This window comes from Dreissena polymorpha, chromosome 5 (assembly GCF_020536995.1).
Source record: "Dreissena polymorpha isolate Duluth1 chromosome 5, UMN_Dpol_1.0, whole genome shotgun sequence".
Taxonomy (NCBI): Eukaryota; Metazoa; Mollusca; class Bivalvia; order Myida; family Dreissenidae; genus Dreissena; species Dreissena polymorpha.
This window is the reverse complement of record NC_068359.1, coordinates 94,227,693-94,249,823: the sequence shown is the minus strand read 5'-3', so window position 1 is coordinate 94,249,823 and position 22,131 is coordinate 94,227,693. Positions and strand designations below refer to the sequence as shown.

Here is a 22,131-nt window from a genome sequence, read left to right as displayed (position 1 = left end):
AATTCCGAAAATGATGTATTTGTATGTCTTTTATACAATGTACCAACTGGCAGTGCGAGAGAAGTGTATGATGATGAAAACATTTATGATTCATTAATACAAGATATTGTAGAATTTAATGCTATATATGAAAACAAAACTAGCTTTATTATTACAGGTGATTTTAATTCCAGAACTGGGAATCGCAATGACTTTGTAAATGATGAATACCTGCATAACTTAAATATGATGCCTGATGATTACAGTATAGATGTATTCTTGCCGCGAAACAGTCAAGACAAAATTGTAAACGAAAATGGCAAATTGTTAATTGACTTCTGTTAACAAACAGGCCTCCGTATCATGAATGGTCGTGTATGTGAAGACTCGCACTTAGGTCGGTACACATGTATAAAGGACGCTGGTTGCAGTGTTGTTGACTATGTACTATGTATGCCAGAAATGATGCCAAAGTTCACACAATTCTCAATATCAGATCCAAGCATAGAATCAGATCACTGCAAAATAGAATTTTCCATTAAAACTGAACACAGAAACGCGGAATTAAATATAAACAGCGAAAATGAACCAAGAAACTTACCGCAAATAGATCATACTTTTATATGGGATGAAAATAAAAGATTATTTTTTATCAATAACCTTGAATCTGAAGAAATAACACATGAATTACACAATCTAACCTCAAATATAGACACAATTACCCAATCTTCAGAAATTGATAATAATCTTGAAACATTTTGAAACTTAGTAAACAAAACTTGCTCACCATTAAAAAAAACCCATCAAAAACAGAAATAAACAGACAAAAACACAGAATAGTCGGTTTGACAATGAATGTAAACAAAAACAGACAGATTTTTACGAAACCCTCAATAATTACAGATCTGATAATAGTGACGAAAACAGGAAAAATATGGTAGAAGTCAGGTCACAGTACAAATCACTCGTAAGATCAAAAAAGTTCAAACACGATAGAAAAAATACAGAAAAACTAATTAATGCTAGAATGAACAACGCAAAGGACTACTGGAAACTATTAAAAAGCTTATGTACAAATAACACATCTACAAACATAACACATGATACCTTTGCTAGATATTTTAAAGCAGTAAACTGTCCAGACTCAACATTCTACCAAGCAGATGAAGACACCCTACATTTTAATGAAAGATATGTTAAAGGGGAATTCAATATTATGTTTGAAGAACTAAACATTGAAATAAGCAATGATGAAATACTTAAAGCATGTAAAGAGTTGAAAAATAATAGATCAGGAGGACCAGACTACTTCATAAACGAATTTTTCAAATACGGCATAAATAATCTTCTTAACTATTTAAGTAAATTATTTAATAAGATCTTCAATTTAAACTACTTCCCACAAAAATGGTCAAACGGTTTCATAATACCACTGCATAAAAAAGGAGACATAAACAATCCAGAGAATTATAGAGGAATTACACTACTAAGCACACTCGGAAAACTATTCACAAGAATCCTCAATAATAGACTTAATGCATGGGCCGAAAATTACAGTGTTTACGTAGAAGCACAAGCCGGTTTCCGATCAAACGTGTACTACTGATAATATTTTTATTCTTCACGCGGTGATACAACAAATGTTAAATAACAACAAGAAATTATTTGTCTGTTTTGTCGATTACACAAAGGCGTTCGACTTACTAGTAAGAGAAAATATATGGCACAAACTTATCAAACTAGGCATCAGAGGTAAAATGTTAGACATCATCACATCGCTTTACTCAAATGTTAAATGGATCTTTTCACGCTTTGGTAAATTTACAAAATTGAAAAAAGTTGTTTCAGATTCGCAAATTTTCGTTTTAGTTATGATATTTGTGAGGAAACAGTAATACTGAACATTTACCATGGTCTAATATAGCCATTATATGCATCTTTTGACGATTTTAAAACCTAAAAATTATAAAGCGTTGCAACGCGAAACGATTGAATAATTTGGAGAGTTCTGTTTTTGTCGTTAAATTTTGTGAAACTACGAAGATTGCTTATATAAGGTATAAAATACGTCAAGTATGTGTACTCGGCGGAATAGCTCAGTAGGCTAAAGCGTTTTTACTTCAGGACTCTGGCAGGACTCCAGGGGTCACTGGTTCGAAACCTGCTCCGGGCAATGTTCTTTTCCTTTTTTTAATTTTATTCTTGATTTTTTACTGGAGCTTTTACGATCCAATGTTTACATTTATCAATATAAAGCATTTAATGAATAATTTAAAAAATGCCAAAATCTGTGAAAAGGCCCCTTTAAATCATACATTAAATTTAATAACTGCTTATGTGAAAGCTTTATATGCAACCTCGGGGTCCGCCAAGGAGACTGTTTGTCACCGTTTCTATTTGCAATGTATATAAACGACCTTGAAGAGACATTGATATTAAAGGGCCACAACGGAATAAGTATCCACATGCTCAAACTATTCTTACTCTTATATGCTGATGATATAACAATAATGTCAGAAAATGAACAAGACCTTCAGCATGGATTAGACATTTTATATCAATATTGTAATCAATGGAAATTGACGCTGAATGTTCAGAAAACAAAAGTTTTAATATCAAGAAAGGAGGAAGAAACCCAAGGGGACAACATTTTCTATACGGCAACCAAGAACTTGAAATTGTCACAAATTTTCAATATTTGGGAATAACATTTTCCTCAAAAGGATCCTTCAACCTAACATTCGATAAACTTGCAGGACAGGGCCTAAAAGCAATATTTAAACAAAGATCATATTTATATAAATTCACTGATATCTCAATTGAACACTCGTTATCGCTATTCAATAAACTAATAACACCAATTCTGAATTATGCAAGTGAGGTTTGGGGTTTCAATAACAGTAAAAGATTAGAGACGATACATATGATGTTGATAGAACTAGAAGCTAACCCAAACAAACCATCTTGGGTGAAATCACTAAAAGAATGTCTAGAACAATTAGGCTTTTTTCATGTATGGCTAAATCAGGGTGTTGAAAACGAAGACTTATTCATGTCATCTCTAAAACAAAGAGCACAAGATATTTTCTTGCAAAACTTAAACAATGAACTCCACATGTCCTCAAGAGCATCAACTTATATACTTTTCCAAAACTTTGGCTACAAAAACTATCTCAACAGTTTAAATATAAAAAAATACCGACAAGCTTTCACACGTCTCAGGACATCATCACACAGACTCGCTGTAGAAACAGGAAGGTGGCACAAACCAAACAAAATACCAAGAAACGAACGAAAATGCCTATCTTGCAATACACTAGAAGATGAATTCCACTTTTTATTAGAATGCCCACTTTACAAGGAAATAAGAAAATTACACATTAAAAAATACTATTGGAAACATCCAAACATAATTAAATTTTCAGAACTAATGTCCGCAAACAACATTGGTATACTAAAAAACCTAGGAATATATATACATAAATCACTGGTGTTAAGAGAAAATATATACTCACAGAATTAGTTATTAATCACCTATTTCATAAAATAACTAGAAATGGCGCGGCAGAGGCCGACGCGTATCCCCACGCCGAATGTTTGACCTAGGTGTGCCCCAGGGTTGGTAATGGGGCCATGCATAGCTGAGATTGACCGTATTGTCATAAGAGAAGTTCATCATCAATTAGAAGTGAATTGGTGTAGAAATGAAGAAGTTATAGTAAAAGGCAATTTTGGGTGGGTGTGACATATGTGGGTAGGGCGCCCCAGGGTTGGTAATTGTGCCATGCATAGTTGAGATTGACCGTATTGTCATAAGAGAGGTTCAGTATCAATTTGAAGTGAATCGGTGTAGAAATGAAGAAATTATAGTAAAAGGCAATTTTGGGTGGGTGTGGTCTATGTGGGCGGGGCGCCCCAGGGTTGGTAATGGGGCCATGCATAGTTGAGATTGACTGTATTGTCATAAGAGAAGTTTAATATCAATTTGAAGTGAATCGGTGTAGAAATGAAGAAATTATAGTAAAGGCAATTTTGGGTGGGTGTGGTCTATGTGGGCGGGGCCCCAGGGTTGGTTATGGGGCCATGCATAGTTGAGATTGACCCTAATGTCATAAGAGAAGTTCAGTATCAATTTGAAGTGAATCCGTGTAGAAATGAAAAAATTATAGTAAATGGAATTTTTTGGTGGGTGTGGCCTATGTGGGCGGGCGCCCCAGGGTTGGGATTGGGGCCATGCATAGTTGAGATTGACCCTAATGTCATAACAAAAGTTCAGTATCAATTTGAAGTGAATCCGTGTAGAAATGAAAAAATTATAGTAAATGGAAATTTTTGGTGGGTGTGGCCTATGTGGGCGGGGCGCCCCAGGGTTGGGAATGGGGCCATGCATGGTTGAGATTGACCGTATTGTCATAGGTGAGGTCCAGTATCAATTTGAAGTGAATCGGTGTAGAAATAAAGAAGTAAATGTAAAATAACCTAAAAAAATGAGTGATAATTTCTGACGCGGCCCCACCCCAACCCCTATAACTTTTGACCCAGGGGTCAGATCAAAATTCCAAATAGTGCAGGGTCGCACATATGCTCATAGCTACCATGTGTGTAAATTTCAAGGTTCTAGTGCTTTTAGTGTAGGAGGAGATAGTGGCCAGGACGGACGGACAGACGGACGGACGGACGGACGGCGGAGATCACCACAATATCCCCACCTTTTTTTCAAAAAGCGTGGGGATAAATATAATTATACTCACAACCAGGCGAGCCTGGCAAACCCGTCAATATGTGAAATGGCAATCCAGCTTTTCTATGTTTTCACAGCCTCTTATTACAGCAACGATGAAAACACACACCACTATTTTTTAACCAAATTAGTAGAAAAACAATTTGTGTCAAGAAACAGTAGTGGTACCTGAAATTGAAAAAGACAAAAATACGCTGTTATTACAAAAAGATACAACATAAAACACAATTATGTTTATTAGGTGTATTGCAAACATAAGAATCAAATAAACATCAATAGTAAACATCATATTTTATTAACATGTAAGCCAGTATATGTATATTGCTCAGAGTCATTTTTATGTAGGTGTACATGTATGTATCTAAGTTTATAACAGTTGTCCATCATATACCATGCTATTTTATTCTATGTTGTTACTAAAACTTACAAAATGTGCATAATCTGTAAGGTTTTCTTATTGGTGAACGCAAATAAAATGCATTTGTTTACCACATATCAAATAACAATCGATAAATGTGTGCTCTAATTGTCTAAATGTGTAACTTTTAAATCTTCAAAAATTGTTAGCATGATGAATTGGCCATCACATATCAAGCCACTCAATTGTATCATTAGTATATACATATAGCTCCATCATGTGTAGTAACCTAATTCCTCGAATTAGATTACTTGACTAACATGACTCATGAGCAGACCTATTATTATTAATTCTAACACGGCACGTGACTTGTTTTCTATAGTCAAAGAAGGAAATCAAGCGTGTGTTATTCTGCAATAACTTATGGGCGGAGCTTATACACTGAAAGCACGCGCTGTAGCTAAACAAAACATGCCGATACATTTTCCACCAGCGTAATAATCCGGTATTTTATGAATGAAAGTCACGTGACGAAATACTACGCTATGAACAGAAATGCGTAAAATTGACCCAATTTCCCACGGTGTTCGTCTGCTGCTTCGATACTAAAATGGCTGAAGTTTATTGTCACATATACAGTGTTGTTTTCTTGTAGATGTAACACTCTTGCGTTAATTTAAAGGTTAACAATGAAAACATGTTAGTTTGCGCAAGTTGTTGTTGTTCTTATTTAACCAAACGTGAGAAATGAAATGGGTTTTTTCCATCCAGTTTGGCTGTTATTGAGGGCGGAGATCTGATCGACAGAACAGCCGAAAGCTATTTTTTATGGGCGGAGCTTTACATTAAATAGTATGCAAGAAAAATAAGATACATTCTATAAATCTTTAGTAAAAATCGTGTTAGAATCGAAATAATTCGTGTACGTTATAGTTTGTTGTCGAATAACCCACGGCCGGAAGTTTAGATGCGTGGTTTCAAATCACTCGTGCATCGCACTCGTGATTTAATCCCTACGCATCTAAACTTCCGGCCGTGGGTTATTCGACAACAAACTATAACGTACACGAATTATTTCTTAAATAAAAGTTGGTCAATTTTACACATGCGCCTCAACCTTACGTTTTGATTTCGGGTTAGGTTGTCAAGCTTGTAAAACTGTACCACACTTACAACGTTGACTTACCATGATAAAATCAATTTTACTGTATCCACGACGGTAGTTAATCCGATTATTTCCAGACACATTTGATGATTTCTCCAATTATAAATCGATTGTGCAACGGAAGCACGAGTTGATATATCGGATATTAATATCGTTATGAGCTTGAACATGAAAGGCTACACAACACCAACATCAATCGCAAAATACACATGCACCAATTACATCACCAACGTTGTAAAAATACTATATGATACTTTGTGTATATATATATGTATATGTATGTGTATATATATATATATATATATATATATATATATATATATATATATATATATATATATATATATATATATATATATATATATCTATATATATATATATATATATATATATATATATATATATATATATATATATAAGCGTGTGTGTATGTGTGTGTAAATAACAAATGTTATTTTGTAAACTGTTAAACATGTATGTAAATATATATGTAAATAACTTTTACTGATAAATGCACCTGATATGTACATGTACCTGAAATCAAACACTATAGCTTGCCTACGTGAGTTTTTCTATATTTTTGGCTCTCTAACAAGGAATATACAATCTAACCCCCCCCCCCCAAAAAAAAAGGCTACCTATATTTAATATCCATTTTTGGTTAACTCAACTTTGTGTGTCAAATATATACTAAATATACCGTTCATATTTAAATTTACACTTTTTAATACATAAACTCTAGTTACATTTCATTAGACTAGAACTTACATTTTTCTCCGAAATGACCCAATAACCCTGGTTTAAGACAAATACACACTATATTTTTTTTTTCCTTCCATTGCTTCCAAACGTTTATTTATTTATTTATCTTTTTATTGCATCTTCACAATCAAAACTACATGCTGATGTATCTATATCTCCCCATATATATATGCAGATATCTAACATGATGCAACATATCTCACCATTAACCGGTTGTATATTTCTTTGTCATGTGTTGCATGCGGAATGATGGGCATATTGCCTTTTTTTCTGAATAAACATCTATCTATCATCATGCGAGGGGTCACTGATAAAAGCATACAACTCAGACCTTCGAATTATCGGAATAACGCCTCTTTATTTACTTGGAAAATTCAGTGTTAGTAAAAAAAATCAGATAAAAATATTAAAATAAAGGAAATAAAATGGACTGACATCGAAGGATATACAGGTAATTTTGTGCAATTTTGAATTGATTTAAATAAATCAAAATTAAATTTATGTATTTTACCATTAAATCAACGGATTGTTAGAAGAAAATGCTTATATTGACAGCAATCATCGACGAACCTTGTTTATTAAATGACTGTAATCATGGGAGCCGCAAGTTATGGTGGGAACTCGCGATAACACGATTCCTTGTTTATTAATCTTTAAAAAATATAGTGTAATATTGTATTTCTTAATGATATGTATTTATTTGAAAAATCGACAACTATCACTTGACATTTTAAACGTTTTTATACCTTCAATAGCGACACCAGAAGAAACTAATAACATAACAAATTATTTTTGAAAACGTTTTATATTGAAGAAAAATCATTACCTCACGATTACACACGATAACACACAAAAGAAAAACGAAAACGATTTTAACATCCATAGCGATAAACTTTTGATGAACAACAAGAAATTTAATTAAGACAGAACCCGATACTTTTTGTTCGCCGAAGTTGCGATAATACATGATAAACCATTTATGCACAGCGTCTAGAAAAAAGGCCTTGGCAAACAGATTAGACCCAGATGAGACGCCGCATATGCGGCGTCTCATCAGGGTCTGCGCTATTTGCTTAAAGGAATTGCCGTAAAATATGTTTTTCTAAATATAGAAATAAATATACAAGACATCTCTAATTCTGGAAATAAATTTTGAAGGTTATGAGAGTCCCCTAGGCTTAAATAGGTTAATTAAGAGTGAACACGATACTTGTTCGCTGAAGTTGCGATAATACATGTTTATGTTCATTGACATGAGCCATAATAATCTACGCTTGCGAACGTGACAGTACGATATAGTGTGATGCGGTGTCTCATCAGGGTCTGCGCTGTTTGCTTTAAGGAATTTCTGTAAGAAATATTATAAATATAGAAATAAGTATACTAGACATCCCTAATATTGGAAATAAATTGATCCAATTTAAAAGGATGGGAGAGTCCCCTAGGCATTAATGGTTAATAAAAGACCGGAGAACCCTCATAAACTCCTTTGTTCAGCAACAGAAGCAATTTGATATTAAAGGACGATTGTGTCTGATTTTATTGTATGATTTCCCTGTATTTGAGCCTAACTCTTAAGATGCTAGGATTGGTGTTTTTCGATTGTTCAGATCCCCGTGAACTCAATTGACGAGTGGGTTACTTTCCTTGAAGGAACTTCCCCTGCCTCGCTGCTAACGTTAATAGTGGACATTCTGTGCTTGTAACTATCTCGCTGGTGTTCCGGCATATTTTCTGACTTGGCTCTTTTCCTCTGTCTCGCAGCTAGCGCGGCGCTTCGACGGCAAGAATCGACTTCCTGCGAGTTCCACGAATAATTGTATTCGACCGTATTAATGTATTACCATTTTGATTTGATAACATTTTGACTTGTAACCTTTGGATTCAAGGCCGTTTTGACTTGTGCCTATTTTTTTTAAACATGCACAATCAACTGCATTTTCAGCATCATTATAACATGATCTTCCTCTCAGAATTCCCTTCATGTATTCTCGTCTTTTTTGGGGGCTTCTTTTCGTCTTTTTGAGTCCATATAAATACTTGGCATATGAATAAAATCCCAGCTGGTAAGTGTAATTTGATTGACCTGATGGGGAACCGGACCGGAAGTAATCTCGTTTGTTGTTTGACGCAGAAGGATGTCAATTAAATGTATGCGAAGAGCCGTTGCTCATTTATCAGTAGTTTGATACATGCTTTTTGTTGCCGTTGTAAACGAAATCCTTGTTGTAGAGGTTGTTGAATATATGGTTGTAGGGATCGCTGTTGGATAAATTGTTACTGTAACCGTTGATGGATAAATTAAGCGGACATTGTCCTGGTTTAAAAGCGTTGTCTGATGAATCGGATAACGAATTTTCAACGCCTGTTCTTTCCGGATGAATAAGCGCATGGTTCCACCCGATCACTTGTTGAAGACGGCGTGACGCCATGGGCGGGGTTATCGTTGGCCCCATCTGCGCTTGCTCCTCATCATTAGAATTTTGAGTGAGTTTTTTCCGGTGTCGTCTTAATTGCACTGCGGCTACTATACTGGCACATATCAATGCCAACTGAAATTTAAATATAAATGTTTGCTTTTTATAGTTGGATTTGTTGTTGTTGATGATGGTGGTTGCCCAGCAAACATAAGACGTCTTTTAGACTTTTTTATTTTGTTGTTTTGCGGTCGCGACGTCATCGCCAAAAAAAACGTCTTTTCAACGTCTTTTTAGCGATATGATAATACCGTCTTTTTAAAGTCGTCGACAAGACGTCTTTTTGGCGAGGAAAATAATGACGTCTTTTAAAAAGGCGTAAACAAGACGTCGTTATAACGTAACACTATAAAGATGTCCGAGAAAAATGTAAAATAAACATTATGGTTACCGTCGGAGTTCTTTCTCGAAACTCAACTCTAGCAATCATTTTAGATCCCCCTATTGTCTACTGTTGGGGGAACAATTAACTAATCGAGAAAATCTTAAAAGAATGTTGCACAAGTAAGTATAAGTTTTGCAATAAAGTTTATATATTTACATACTTATGCTCTTTCAATAGTCAATTTAACAAAAGCAAAATGCACATCACAAGTAATAAAATGATCAAATCAAACTGTGATCGTTTCTATTTATGTTTATTAAAACCTCTTTCACTAAAGTAAGTATCTATTTATCTATGCTAATATCTGTTAATATCTATCTATCCAATAAAAAGTTTCTTAAACGGATCTGTTGAGAGAAAAAGGGTTAAACAAGTTTTCAAATTTATTTATCAGAAATAAAAAAATAAATGTGTGAGTAAAATTAAAATTGTGATCAGCCAGGCGAATTTTCTTCCAAATGAAACACTGGCAAAATTAAGATTATGTTATTATCCTGACTGTAGTCAACTATAAATAAGTAAACTACTTTTTAGCTCGACTTTTCGAAGAACACTGAGAGCTATACTACTCGTCCCGGCGTCGCCGTCTCCGTTGGTGAAAGTTTTTTTTATAAAGTCAAATAACTTTAACACTATCGAAGATAATTAACTCAAACATGGAATACTTCTTTATGGCACAAGACAATTGTGTATGTCAAGTTGCATAACTCTGTCAGCATTATTTTTAGAGTTATGCCCATTTTTATACTTGGAAAATTGAAAATTTGGTTAAGTTTTGTGTTTAGGTCCACATTATTCCTTAAGTATCAAAGCTATTGTTTTCATACTTGCAACACTTACTAACTATCATAAAGGGACTGTGCAGGTAAAGTTATGTAACTCTGACTGGCATTTTGACAGAATTATGTCCCCTTTTATACATAGAAAATTAAAAATTCGGTTAAGTTTTGTATGGTTTGGTCCAATTTTCTCCTTAAGTATCATAGCTATTGCTTTCGGACTTAAAACACTCGCTAACCATCATTAGAGGACTGTACAGGACAAGTTACATTACTCATGTTGGCATTTTGATGGAATTATGGCCCTTTTTTGTCTTAGTAACTTTGAATATTTTGTTAAATTTTGGGTTTAGATGCACTTAACTTCTAAAGTATCAAGGCTATTGCGTTCAAACTTCAAATACGTTCTTTCTATCATGTGGGTACTGTACATGGCAAGTTGAATTTGACCTTGATCTTTGAATGACCTTGAATCTCAAGGTCAAATAAATAAATGTTGCTTAAACTGCCATAACTTCTTTATTTGGGATCATTTTGAGTCATACTTTGACAAAACAACGCTTACCTGACAAGCAACAATGGACTCCACCCAAACCATCCCCCAGGCCGCACCCCAGAACCCCCTCCCCCCCCCAAAAAAATATAAATAAATAAAATTGTTTGCCTTTTTTATTCCTCCCGTAGCAGTTGAACTGCCCGTCAGTCTGTGCGTCCGTCCGAAAACTTTAACATTTGCCACAACTTTTGCAATATTGAAGATAGCAACTTGATATTTGGCATGGATGTGTATCTCATGAAGCTGTGGTGGAAGGTAAAGGTCGTCCTTCAAGGTCAAAGGTCAAATATATGGCGTCTGACCTGTCCGTCAGTCCGAAAACATTTGCATTGGTCATAAATTTTGCAATAGTGAAGATAGCAACTTGATAATTGGCATGCATGTGTATCTTATGGAACTGTACATTTTGAGTGGTGAAAGCTTAAGGTCAAGGTGATCCTTCATGGTCAAATGTCAAATTTTGCAATATTGAAGATAGCAACTTGATATTTGACATGCATGTGTATCTCATGGAGCTGCACGTTTTGGGTGGTGAAAGGTCAAGGTCGTCCTTCAAGGTCAAAGGTCAAATATATGGCGTCTGTCCGTCCGTCCGAAAACTTTAACATTGGTCATAACTTTTGCAATATTGAAGATGGGCATGCATATGTATCTCATGAAGCTGCACATTTTGAGTGGTGAAAGGTCAAGGTCATCTTTCAATGTCAAAGTCAAAGGTAAAATTTTGCAGTATTTAAGATAGCAACTCCATATTTGACATGATTGCGTATCTCATGGAGCTGCACATTTTGAGTGGTGAAAGGTCAAGGTCATCCTTCAAGGTCAAAGGTCAAGGTAAAGGTCAAATTTTGCAATATTGAAGATAGCATCTTAATATTTGGCATGCCTGCCTATCTCATGGAGAAGCACATTTTGAGTTATAAAAGGTCAATATCATCCTCCAAGATCAAAGGTCAAGGTCAAAGGTCAAATTTTGCAATATTTAAGATAGCAACTCGATATATGGCATGCATCCGTATCTCGAGTAGCTGCACATTTTGAGTGGTGAAAGGTCAAGGTCATCCTTCAAGATCAAAGGTCAAATTGAGCGATATTGAAGATAGCAACTCGATGTGTGGCATGCATGCGTATATCATGGAGCTGCACATTTTGAGTGGTGAAAGGTCAAGGTCATCCTACAAGGTCAAAGGTCAAATATATGGCTTCAAAGCGGCGCAGTAGGGAGCATTGTGTTTTACGAAGACAGCTCTTACAACACTTACCTGACATACCACAATTGACTCCACCCAAACAATCCCCCAGGCCCCACCCCGAAATCCCCTCTTCTCCTCGAATTATTTTTTTCTCCTTTTTTTCTTCTAATTTTTTAAATATCATAACATAATTGACCACACACCAACATTATTCCCCCTCTCCACCCCCCCACACACACAAACACAGATTTTTGTTTGGAAACATGGTAAAAAACACAAATATATTTTTTTTTTTGAAAGACCGTCCAACCATCACACCCAAGCTATTGCTATCAAACTTGAAATACATTCTTATTAGTTTATTCTATGTCTTTACAAATGTTCAATAGATTGTGGAAAATATACCTGAACTCAGAATCGTCAATAATGTACCACTTCTTTAAAACCTAAGCGATCAATATGTTTCAATTATGGTCCTCTTCCAGTAAGAATATGACTATATTACCTTGACATTATTGAATATGAACAATTTCCCCATGATTGCTTACGTTATACTGTCAAGCACTCGAAAAGTCGAGCGCGCTGTTTTCTGACAGCTCTTGTTTATACTATAAATAATGACTTGAAATGGATTTACTAAACTTCAACAACATGGAAACATATAAAATAACACATCATTTCGGTGTTTTCTCAACAATGACTGGGATGTCATTTGGACGAAAACTCACTTGGCCGGTAATTTATATATATATATATATATATATATATATATATATATAGGATCTGGTACGAGTTGTCATGTCATATTTTATTAAACGAGTTCAGGAATTTTGTTAGTAAGCGAACCTTTGGTGAGCTTACTAGCGACTTTCCTGTACGAGTTTAATAAAATATGGTATGATATGACAACGAGTGTCAGATCTTTTTGATCACATGCTTTTAAATGAGCAAATTTAATAAATATTTACGCAAAAATAATGATAAATCCCGAATGTTGTTTACATTTCGTGATGTCATTTAACATTGCAACGTCATTTAAGCAAAATAACGAAAATGCGATTGGTCAATAAACGAAAACTAAGCCAATGAAAACGCTTAAAAAAGTTGTAGTACACATGTGTAATATAAAAAATATGTAATGGTTATATTACATGGGAAATAGGATATGATATGTGATACATTATATTTATTAATATTATTGCGGCAAAATAAATAGTGTTTTGTTTGCTAAAAATTATTAGGTTTAAATCTTAAAGTGTTTGTAAGACTTACACAAAATGTTGTCAAAAAATCAACCGTTTTCCGTTTCTTTTGTTTCAATAGTTTTCTTAGGCATTGTTGTTCATATTACTGGTTCTGTAATATTTTTTTTATGACATTCATCAAAAAGGCTTGATTCTATTAACGTGTTTCTTTAAGTTACTATTTAAACTTGAACTCTTACTAATGGACTTCTGATATCAGGGTGATGCATGTCTCCCTCATGGCGAAGTTGAACCTAAGCGGACAGTCTTATGTTGAACCAAAAATTGGAATAAAGCAGACAGCAGTGTATTCTGTCTTAAAATGTATTAGGCTTGTTCTGTACACAAATATGGTTTAGCTCCACTTTTCGGAAAAAAAGTGGAGCAATTGTCATGACCCTCTCGTTTGCATTGGCGTTGGTTAACCTTTTTGTCCACATAAAACTTATTTTAAGTTTGTCATAGTAATTACCCTTTTTTGATTAATTATTTATTATCCTTCGTGATCATGTCCATTGTAGATGGGCAGGTTCCTAAATACTAAGGGTAGATAACTCTAAATTTAATTTTATGAGAATTGTCCTTTTTAAACTTCATTCATTTCATTGTTGGTTAACCTTTTTCTATTACTCAGAAACTGTAAAAGGTATTTTGTTTAAATTTAGTATGCATGTTAACAGTCCAAAATGAACCCATTTCACAAGGGCAGATAACGCAAAATTTGATATTTGTCAAATGTATGTCACAGGGCAGACTCATTTTAGATGGGCAGGTACCCAAATACACATGTACTACTAAATTCCACTACACTATCAAACACTGATAAAAGTGGAGCATTCTGTCAGCAGACAGTTTTTGTTAAATATCATTGTATACTTGTTATAAATCAAATATGGAAAAGTATTGTTTGGGGGCAAATGGTAATTTAAAAAAATAGAAGTAATCTTACTATACCGTGTTCGTCCCATCTAGAGCTTAGAAAATTCGAAAAAATTGGGGGGGGGGGGGCTGCTTAAAAGGGTACTAAATTGAAGCATAAGACTAGTAAACAAATCATCCATCAAGTTAATGACGTAATCAACAGTGCGCGCGAGTCAGGAATGTTTACAGTTCAGCAAGGTCAACACTAAAAATGTCAGCATTTAATTATATGTCTGCTATTTGAGGATATCACGTGTATAGAAATATCTTGACTCCTAATTGCGGAGAGGAAGAATGATACATTGTAGGACAGGTTCGGAAAAAATAAGCAAAATTGTTGCTTTTTTTAAGCGCGGAGGTATTATTCAGTGAATTGTGACGAATAAATATTGACACTGTGGCAAAGCAGGTGGATTAGAGATTCCGTGTAAAATGATATTTTCCGGCCCGGCTGACCTCATAGATAGATAGAAAGCTAGTACAATTGCTTTTTAGAACGTGTGCTTATTCATTTGCATTCTGAAAACATGTGGGGCAGTTATATAGTAGCATGGGCGCCAGATGGAATAGATACGGTATTTGGTTTACCACAGGCAATTATCCAACTGAACAGTATCTGACCATGCAGGGCTTACCTAGCCTTTATCAGATTTTATATGCACTACAACAGTTAGTTGTCTAATTGCTGTTTTCTCGATGTATAATGATGCACTTGCATTACAATGTATCAAGTTTGCAGCCAAAATTATGTTCTATATGATAGATCTTTTTGTGATTGTTTTTTTTAAATTCTGCACAGCTTGTGTTACCCAAAGTATCAGCCATACGGAAAAATACTCGGAGGATGTGGTTTCAAAGATTGTGAAGTACGCGCCTGACAGAAAAGGCGGAGTGGGCCGAAGGCTAGAAAAACCCTCACCTTAATGTGCAGTCAGACAGACTCTGGACCATAACAGATATCATTAAGGACTGTGTAGTCACACCTTTGGGTATTTCCATTTGATTGCTCAATTGCGCAATAGCTGATCAAGGACCACCAATCTTGCCATTGCCATTGCCCTTTTGTTTTTAAACACTTGACCAGTATTTAGTTAATGTGTGTACAAATATAAATACTTAATTTTATATAAAAATCTTGACATTTCATTTTTAATTTTACTGGGATATTCCATTGTCCCATGACATATCTCATATTCTCCTTTAGAGCACTCTCTAAAACATTTACAATTTACGATCCCTCTTTGTAATTGTACCTGTTTGTATTTTTTTCCAAATACCGTTTTTGGAGCATGCACTTAATTGTCTATAACAACCTATGTTTGTCTTTAGTTTGAATTTTGATTAATTGTGCTCAGATATGTAACTCAAAACGGAATAATTCTGTGTCATTACTTTGTTATTGATTATGTACTACAGTGCTGTATATTTAGATAGTCTTTTCAAAGAAATAGGCAAGCTATTCTACTTGCCCTGCATCACGTTTTGTAGGTATTTGAGTTTTCTTCTAAGGGCTGACTTGAAGGATACTTTACATACTTAAAAAATGATTCTCTTATTTAAATGAACCAAAGTTTCGTTGCTCTAGGTAGATTTTTTGTCAAGAATAAGTTTTTTGTTTTATACTTAGGCCAACAAAATTGCATGTAAATATGCAGGTTAAAGTTTTTGATTATACTATACCCCCGCAATCGAGGCTTGGCTTCATGAACACTTGCAATCTATAATTGTAAAACATGATATTTGATGTTTTTGTTGCTTTTTGCGTCTGAAATATGGTACTTCTTCTTTACGTCGAAAAAGACGTCAAAAAGCTTTCAAAAACAACCAAAAACACACGTGATAAAGACTTCGCAAAAAGGTGTATTTTTCGCGTCACGAAAAGACGTTAAAAAAACTTTCAAAAACAACCAAAAAAAGACATAATAAAGACGTCTCAAAAGACGTCTGTTTCACGTCACGAAAAGACGTCATAAAAACCTTTCAAAAACAACCAAAAAACAACTGTAAAAAGACGTCACAAAATGACGTCTTTGTACGTCGAGAAAAGACGTAAAAAAGCATTAAAAACAACCAAAATAAGACGTGATAAAGACGTCGCAGAACAACGTGTTAACAACCATAAAAAAGACGTCATTTGTTTGCTGGGTGGGTAGTTGTTGGTGGTTGGTGTTTTTAAAATGTGCCTTATAATTTATGTAGTATGGTTCTATAAAAAGTTAAATATAATATGCCCGTAATCGACAAGACTTATATGATAAACTAAAAGAAATAATGCATGATGATAAATCGCGCATTAACTTACGTCATGAACAACGGGTATCAGCAAAAATCATTAAAATAACTAGAGAATGCAATACACGTAGATTCAAATACAATATGACAGAACGGTGTCATGGAAAAGGAATAAATAACAACAAGACCTACAGACAAATACATGAATACTGAATGAATACCTGCGCAAGAGCTACGATGACCTGCAAGCCTATGATGTAAACCTTGTACACATCGATCAGACTCCATACACGCCAATAGCATCCCTGAAAACATGACACACGGGAAATATAAACGTCGCTCATCTGGAAAACGGGGCTTTATGCGTATGCGTTTAGGATCGTCCCAGATTAGCCTATGCAGGCGCACATATGTCCGCTGCTCGCTAGGATCAGGCTTCTTTTAATCTTTTTATGCCTAGCGTCTAGAAAAAAGGCCTTGACAAACAGCGTAGACCCAGGTGAGACGCCGCATCATGCGGCGTCTCATCTGGGTCAACGCAGTTTGCTTAAAGGAATTTCTGTAAGAAATATTCTAAATAGAGAAATAAATACACTAGACATCCCTAATTTTGGAAATAGATTCATCCAATTTAGAAGGATGGGAGTGTCCACTTGGCATAAATGGGTTAAGCGAAACATACCATACAAGCGAAAAGTGTGTCGTCTCTGATTTACCTGTGCGGTCTACACTTGCTAATCTGGGAAGACACTTTACGCATACGCACCCAACTCCGTTTTCCTCGAGCATTATTAATTTTTATCCCCCCCCCCCCACCCCTTTAATCGAACATATTTGAAAGTGTTAACTAGACGCGACAAAAAATACTTTTCACGTTAGGGGCCGCCAGGACAACCGGTACTTTTTATACCAACGAATATGTTAGAGTTAGTTAAAGGAGGTTAAAGAGATACGTATTGGTATTTTTCTATGGATTTTCAGTATCCATGGCTATTTGTTTTATATGTATTAAATCATGGAAAACAATTGCAAGGCGTTACAGGTCGTTTAATCAAACGACATTATTTCAAAAGACAGTATTGATATGAACGCGTCCACATTACGCGAAAACTTCGATATTTATGGTGCCCGATAACAATGAACTTATTCGTCTTTTATATAAAACGTTACAATGCGAATGATGTGTATGCATCCTTGATTTAAGATGTATAAATGTCCTGTTTTGAACCTGTGCAAACGGTATAATTTTATGAAAATTATACAGCTCACAAATGTACGCGTCGGATATCTGACTTGAAAAGGTTTCGCTGATCTGATCTCCGAACAAGTCATACTCTAACTCCACACAGCATTATAGAATGAATTTGCTTATACAAATAGAAATTTAACCCAGTATTTTTTTCACTAAAATTCCAGAAATCGGAGCAAACTTTGCAGGTGAATACAGCGTTCTTAGCCCTAATTTACTCTGAGAAAGTACGACCTGCCCTTCTTTATGAACGACCATATCCTGAGATAGTACGACGGGCACTACTTTTTGAACTTTCACACCCTGAAAAAGTGCGACTTGCCTTACTTTTAGCACGAACATACCCTGCAAAAGTACTACGTGCCGCACTTAGAGCAAGACCATACCTTGAGGAAGTACGACGTTCCCTCCGAAGGATTGACCGCGCACGAGAAATCATTAACCGGCTTGACCGCCATGTTGCAGCACGTGAGGGGCGTCTGCAGCTCAAACCAGTAGCCGTCCTGAAACAACTTCCGAAGCCAGACGTTTGCCTCCCGGAAGTCACTGTAGTCGTTGACGCCGCAGCACTGGATCTGTGATCGTGAAAAAAGTGCGTTTAAACGATTCACATAGTAAACATTGATTTTACTGAATACAAATGAAGGGCAGTTTAAGTATAATTTACCAAGGTCCCTCATTTATGTTAATTATGTTTGCGCATCTAGGGGACCTTCTGTCGCCTGTCGCCCTTTGAGGTCAAAGTGGGCCAACGACAATGGGCCAACTACACTCGACAGTAATCGACACGGCGACATGAACATCTTCAAATGTCGTTTGTTTTTGGTGAATATCTACTGTCGTATCATGCATGGCGTTGATTGTTGTGTGTCGACGTCGAAGGGTGACAGGCGATATTCAATATGACCTAACCGGATTTCGTATAATAGAATATATGTTTGCAGCGTATGTTGAGTTAAGGTAATCCGGGAGAACCACTCGGCAAGTTATCGATGAAATAACAATAAGGCTGTACGAGATTAAACAGGAAACAGTCTAAATAAAAGCAGACATTTTCTTACCGCTAGCATAGCTAAATTCCAAGCCTGGGAAACGAAATTGGTTTCGTTGAATCCGCGGTAGTCCGTATGGATAGAGTTCACTAACTTTGGAATAAGAAGGTCGTCCAACTAGAAAATTAAGCACGCACATGTCTTTTTCACAGCATAGTTAATATGGCCATTAATCAGTCCTCTAAATGTTTATATACATATAACATATGCGTAAAACATATACAAGTTTCTCTAAAGTAATTTGTAATGCTTACGAGCTTGTATTTATATGCATGTACATACTTTTGGCATTTTTTGCTTAATATATAACGTTATTTTTTAGTTTTTATACCAGTTTTAAAATAATGACCGGAAATACTAACCATGGACCGGAAGAAGAATAGGATTGTCGGCACTGCACCCAGTCCGAGAAGGCACACCGAAACACCAACGGAATACTATGTAATGCATTAAATTTTTTTTTGAATTTCTTCGGAAAAAAAGGTAAAAACGGAAAGATATTTTCTCGATATATTTTTCTACACAGAAACGTCAGCAACCTCCACGCAAAGATTTGACCGAAACAAGCATAGCTCAATCAAATCACTACCGTTATAACCAACCACGTGATGCCAGCCGAGCCACATAGTACAATAATTTTCCCGCTGTTATTTTTTCTTGTTTAATTTAGGTAATTTACTTTTTTATGATGAACCTGAACTGATACACATTGTTTCCAAAATTATAAAAGATAATGATACTACTTTTTATAAAAAATACTGGAACAAAAAAAATTCTTTCAGATATGGGAGGATTTTCTTGAAATTGTATGTGAGAGCATGGAACGACAACACTGAGTGGAGCCTGAAACGTCAGTATCACGGCGCATTTATACAGCTTTTTACTGACTTGAAGAGAAATAAAGTAGTTCCATGATGTCGTAAGGCACGAAGTAAATTATTATGTTGGCTTCAACCAACACTTAAAACAGCCATATCGGCGGCATTGTAAGACTGTTTTGGCCAAATAAAAGAGACTTGTTCGCAGTTTAACCCTCTAAATGACTTTTTTCCATAAAATAATATATTTAACAATAATATAATAACAAATGCGATTAAACGAATTACTAGGATAAATTGTTAAAACGTTTCTCTTTATTTATGGATAATAATCAATTAAAATTTATAAAATAAATTACTTACATAGGATCTGACAAGAGTTGTAATGTTATGCTTTATTTTGCAAAATGAGTTCAGGAAATAAGCCAGTAAGCGGGCCGCGTTTACGTAAATTAAAATTTATGTAAATGTCAGGATACACCGGCAAGTTGTTAATTAACATTCACGTCACCTGCCGTTACAACGTCTTTTCAGCAAAATAACGTAATGCGATTGTAAGTCGAATAAAAAGTAGCCAGTAAAAAAAGCCAAAAAGCTTTATTAAAAATGTTTTCATAAAAAAGTAATCGTAACTGTTATATAACACACACGGTATGATGGAATACTTGATTACTTATTAAGCTTTTAAAATACGCTGTAAACTTCAAATGACCATTTAAACGAACTTCATACGAAGTAAAATGCTTTTACAAAACGTATTGAAAATACATAACATCATTAATAGAGAAAAGATTATTTAAGGCAATGAATACATACCGTTATTAAGAGAGTTGCAAAGTTAAATCTTGCGGAAACGAGCCCCAGACCTGAGAGCACCATTCCAGCAATCCCTACCACCACTAGGGGCTGACACACTGTCCGCAGTACGAAACCTGGAGATGGGGGGTGGGGTTAATGTTAAATGAAAATGTACAACGGAATATCGAAAGCAAGGCATGCAAGAATATGACACCACAACATCACCTTCTACTAATACCGCTACTACAACTACTTCAACTAGTATTACTACAACTATTACTACTACCTCTGTAACTTTAACTAGTTCTCCTTCTTCTATATGTAGTAGAAGTAGCAGTAGTAGTAGTTGTAGTAGCAGTAGTAGTAGTAGTAGTAGTAGTAGTAGTAGTAGTAGTAGTAGTAGTAGTAGTAGTAGTACTTGTTGTTGTTGTTGTTGTTTTATTATTATATTAATAATAATAATAATAATAATAATAATAATAATAATAATAATAATAATAATAATAACAATAAAAATAATGATTATAATAATAATAATAATAATAATAATAATAATAATAATAATAATAATAATAATAATAATGTATTTACCAATGTCCAATTTGTCGAGGTCGATAGACTCCTCTAGGCCGTGAACCTGGATGTGGTCCAAGAGCACGTCCAGTCCGTCGCGCACATATTTCTCGACGACTCCCGTTGCTGTACTACCAATAATGCCCACTATAAAAACACCGGTTGCGACTACCTAAAAAACACAGACGTAAAATTATAGGCGTGGCAAATATTTGCTTATGTTAACATGAATTGGGTAGTTGCTATGGCAGTGTTAATTAAATTAAGAACAATACCTATAGGTTTGAATGATGTATGTTGAAATGCGTAGGAGAACGCTTTCGGACAGGTTTGTGTCAGACAGACGGATTAACATGGAGAGATCAACGGACATATTTGATTCCACAGTAGACTCACGTTTCATGGCAACGGGTGTGGCGTTTAAGAGGGGGGGGGGTGCAATTATTTAACATATTATACTAGTATATTTATACTGACTTCGGCTTACTTATATTTAGTCAAACTTTAACCGTCAGATGTAAGAGTAACAAAAGTCATCACGACCGCAAAAACATCAGCATATCTCATTATTTCACTAAAAAGTGTGCTTTTTATATTAATGTTCTAAAAACGTTGTACCAAACACCAATCAGCTACTGACAGTACTTACTATCGTTGGATAGTTGATCCACGTCAAGACAGACTTAGCGGTCTTCCCGGGGCTGCCGTGATCATCGGTTGGTCTGTTGGGGCCCTCTGTAGCCGCGCTCTCCGACCTCGGCCTCAGCCCCATTCCCGGTGGCGAGGAGCAGGAATACACGGGACGAGCGATCGGCTTTTTTGTTATCTTCTGTCTTGTTTATTTGTAAT

General features: G+C 35.3%; 1 protein-coding gene across 1 annotated transcript; it reads right to left on the bottom strand.

Moving 5' to 3' along the window:
- Positions 1-9,182: 9,182 nt before the first annotated feature.
- Positions 9,183-22,054, bottom strand: LOC127831473 (uncharacterized). The gene is made up of 7 exons (XM_052356458.1): positions 21,932-22,054; positions 21,301-21,454; positions 20,728-20,843; positions 19,103-19,210; positions 18,428-18,616; positions 17,014-17,097; positions 9,183-9,557 (listed from the first exon to the last, which is right to left on the bottom strand). Exons 1-7 carry the CDS (start codon positions 22,052-22,054, stop codon positions 9,183-9,185), a joined length of 1,149 nt encoding a protein of 382 aa, XP_052212418.1.
- Between the last annotated feature and the right edge of the window lie 77 nt (positions 22,055-22,131).

Excerpts from the sequence above, each read along its gene's own strand:
- LOC127831473 (XM_052356458.1), bottom strand. The coding sequence starts at position 22,054 with ATGGGGCTGAGGCCGAGGTCGGAGAGCGCGGCTACAGAGGGCCCCAAC. Across the intron at positions 17,098-18,427 it reads GAACGTCGTACTTCCTCAAG|GGATGCTATTGGCGTGTATG; the intron begins GTATGGTCTTGC and ends TCATGTTTTCAG. Across the intron at positions 9,558-17,013 it reads TCATCGTAGCTCTTGCGCAG|TTGGCATTGATATGTGCCAG; the intron begins GTATTCATTCAG and ends TTTAAATTTCAG.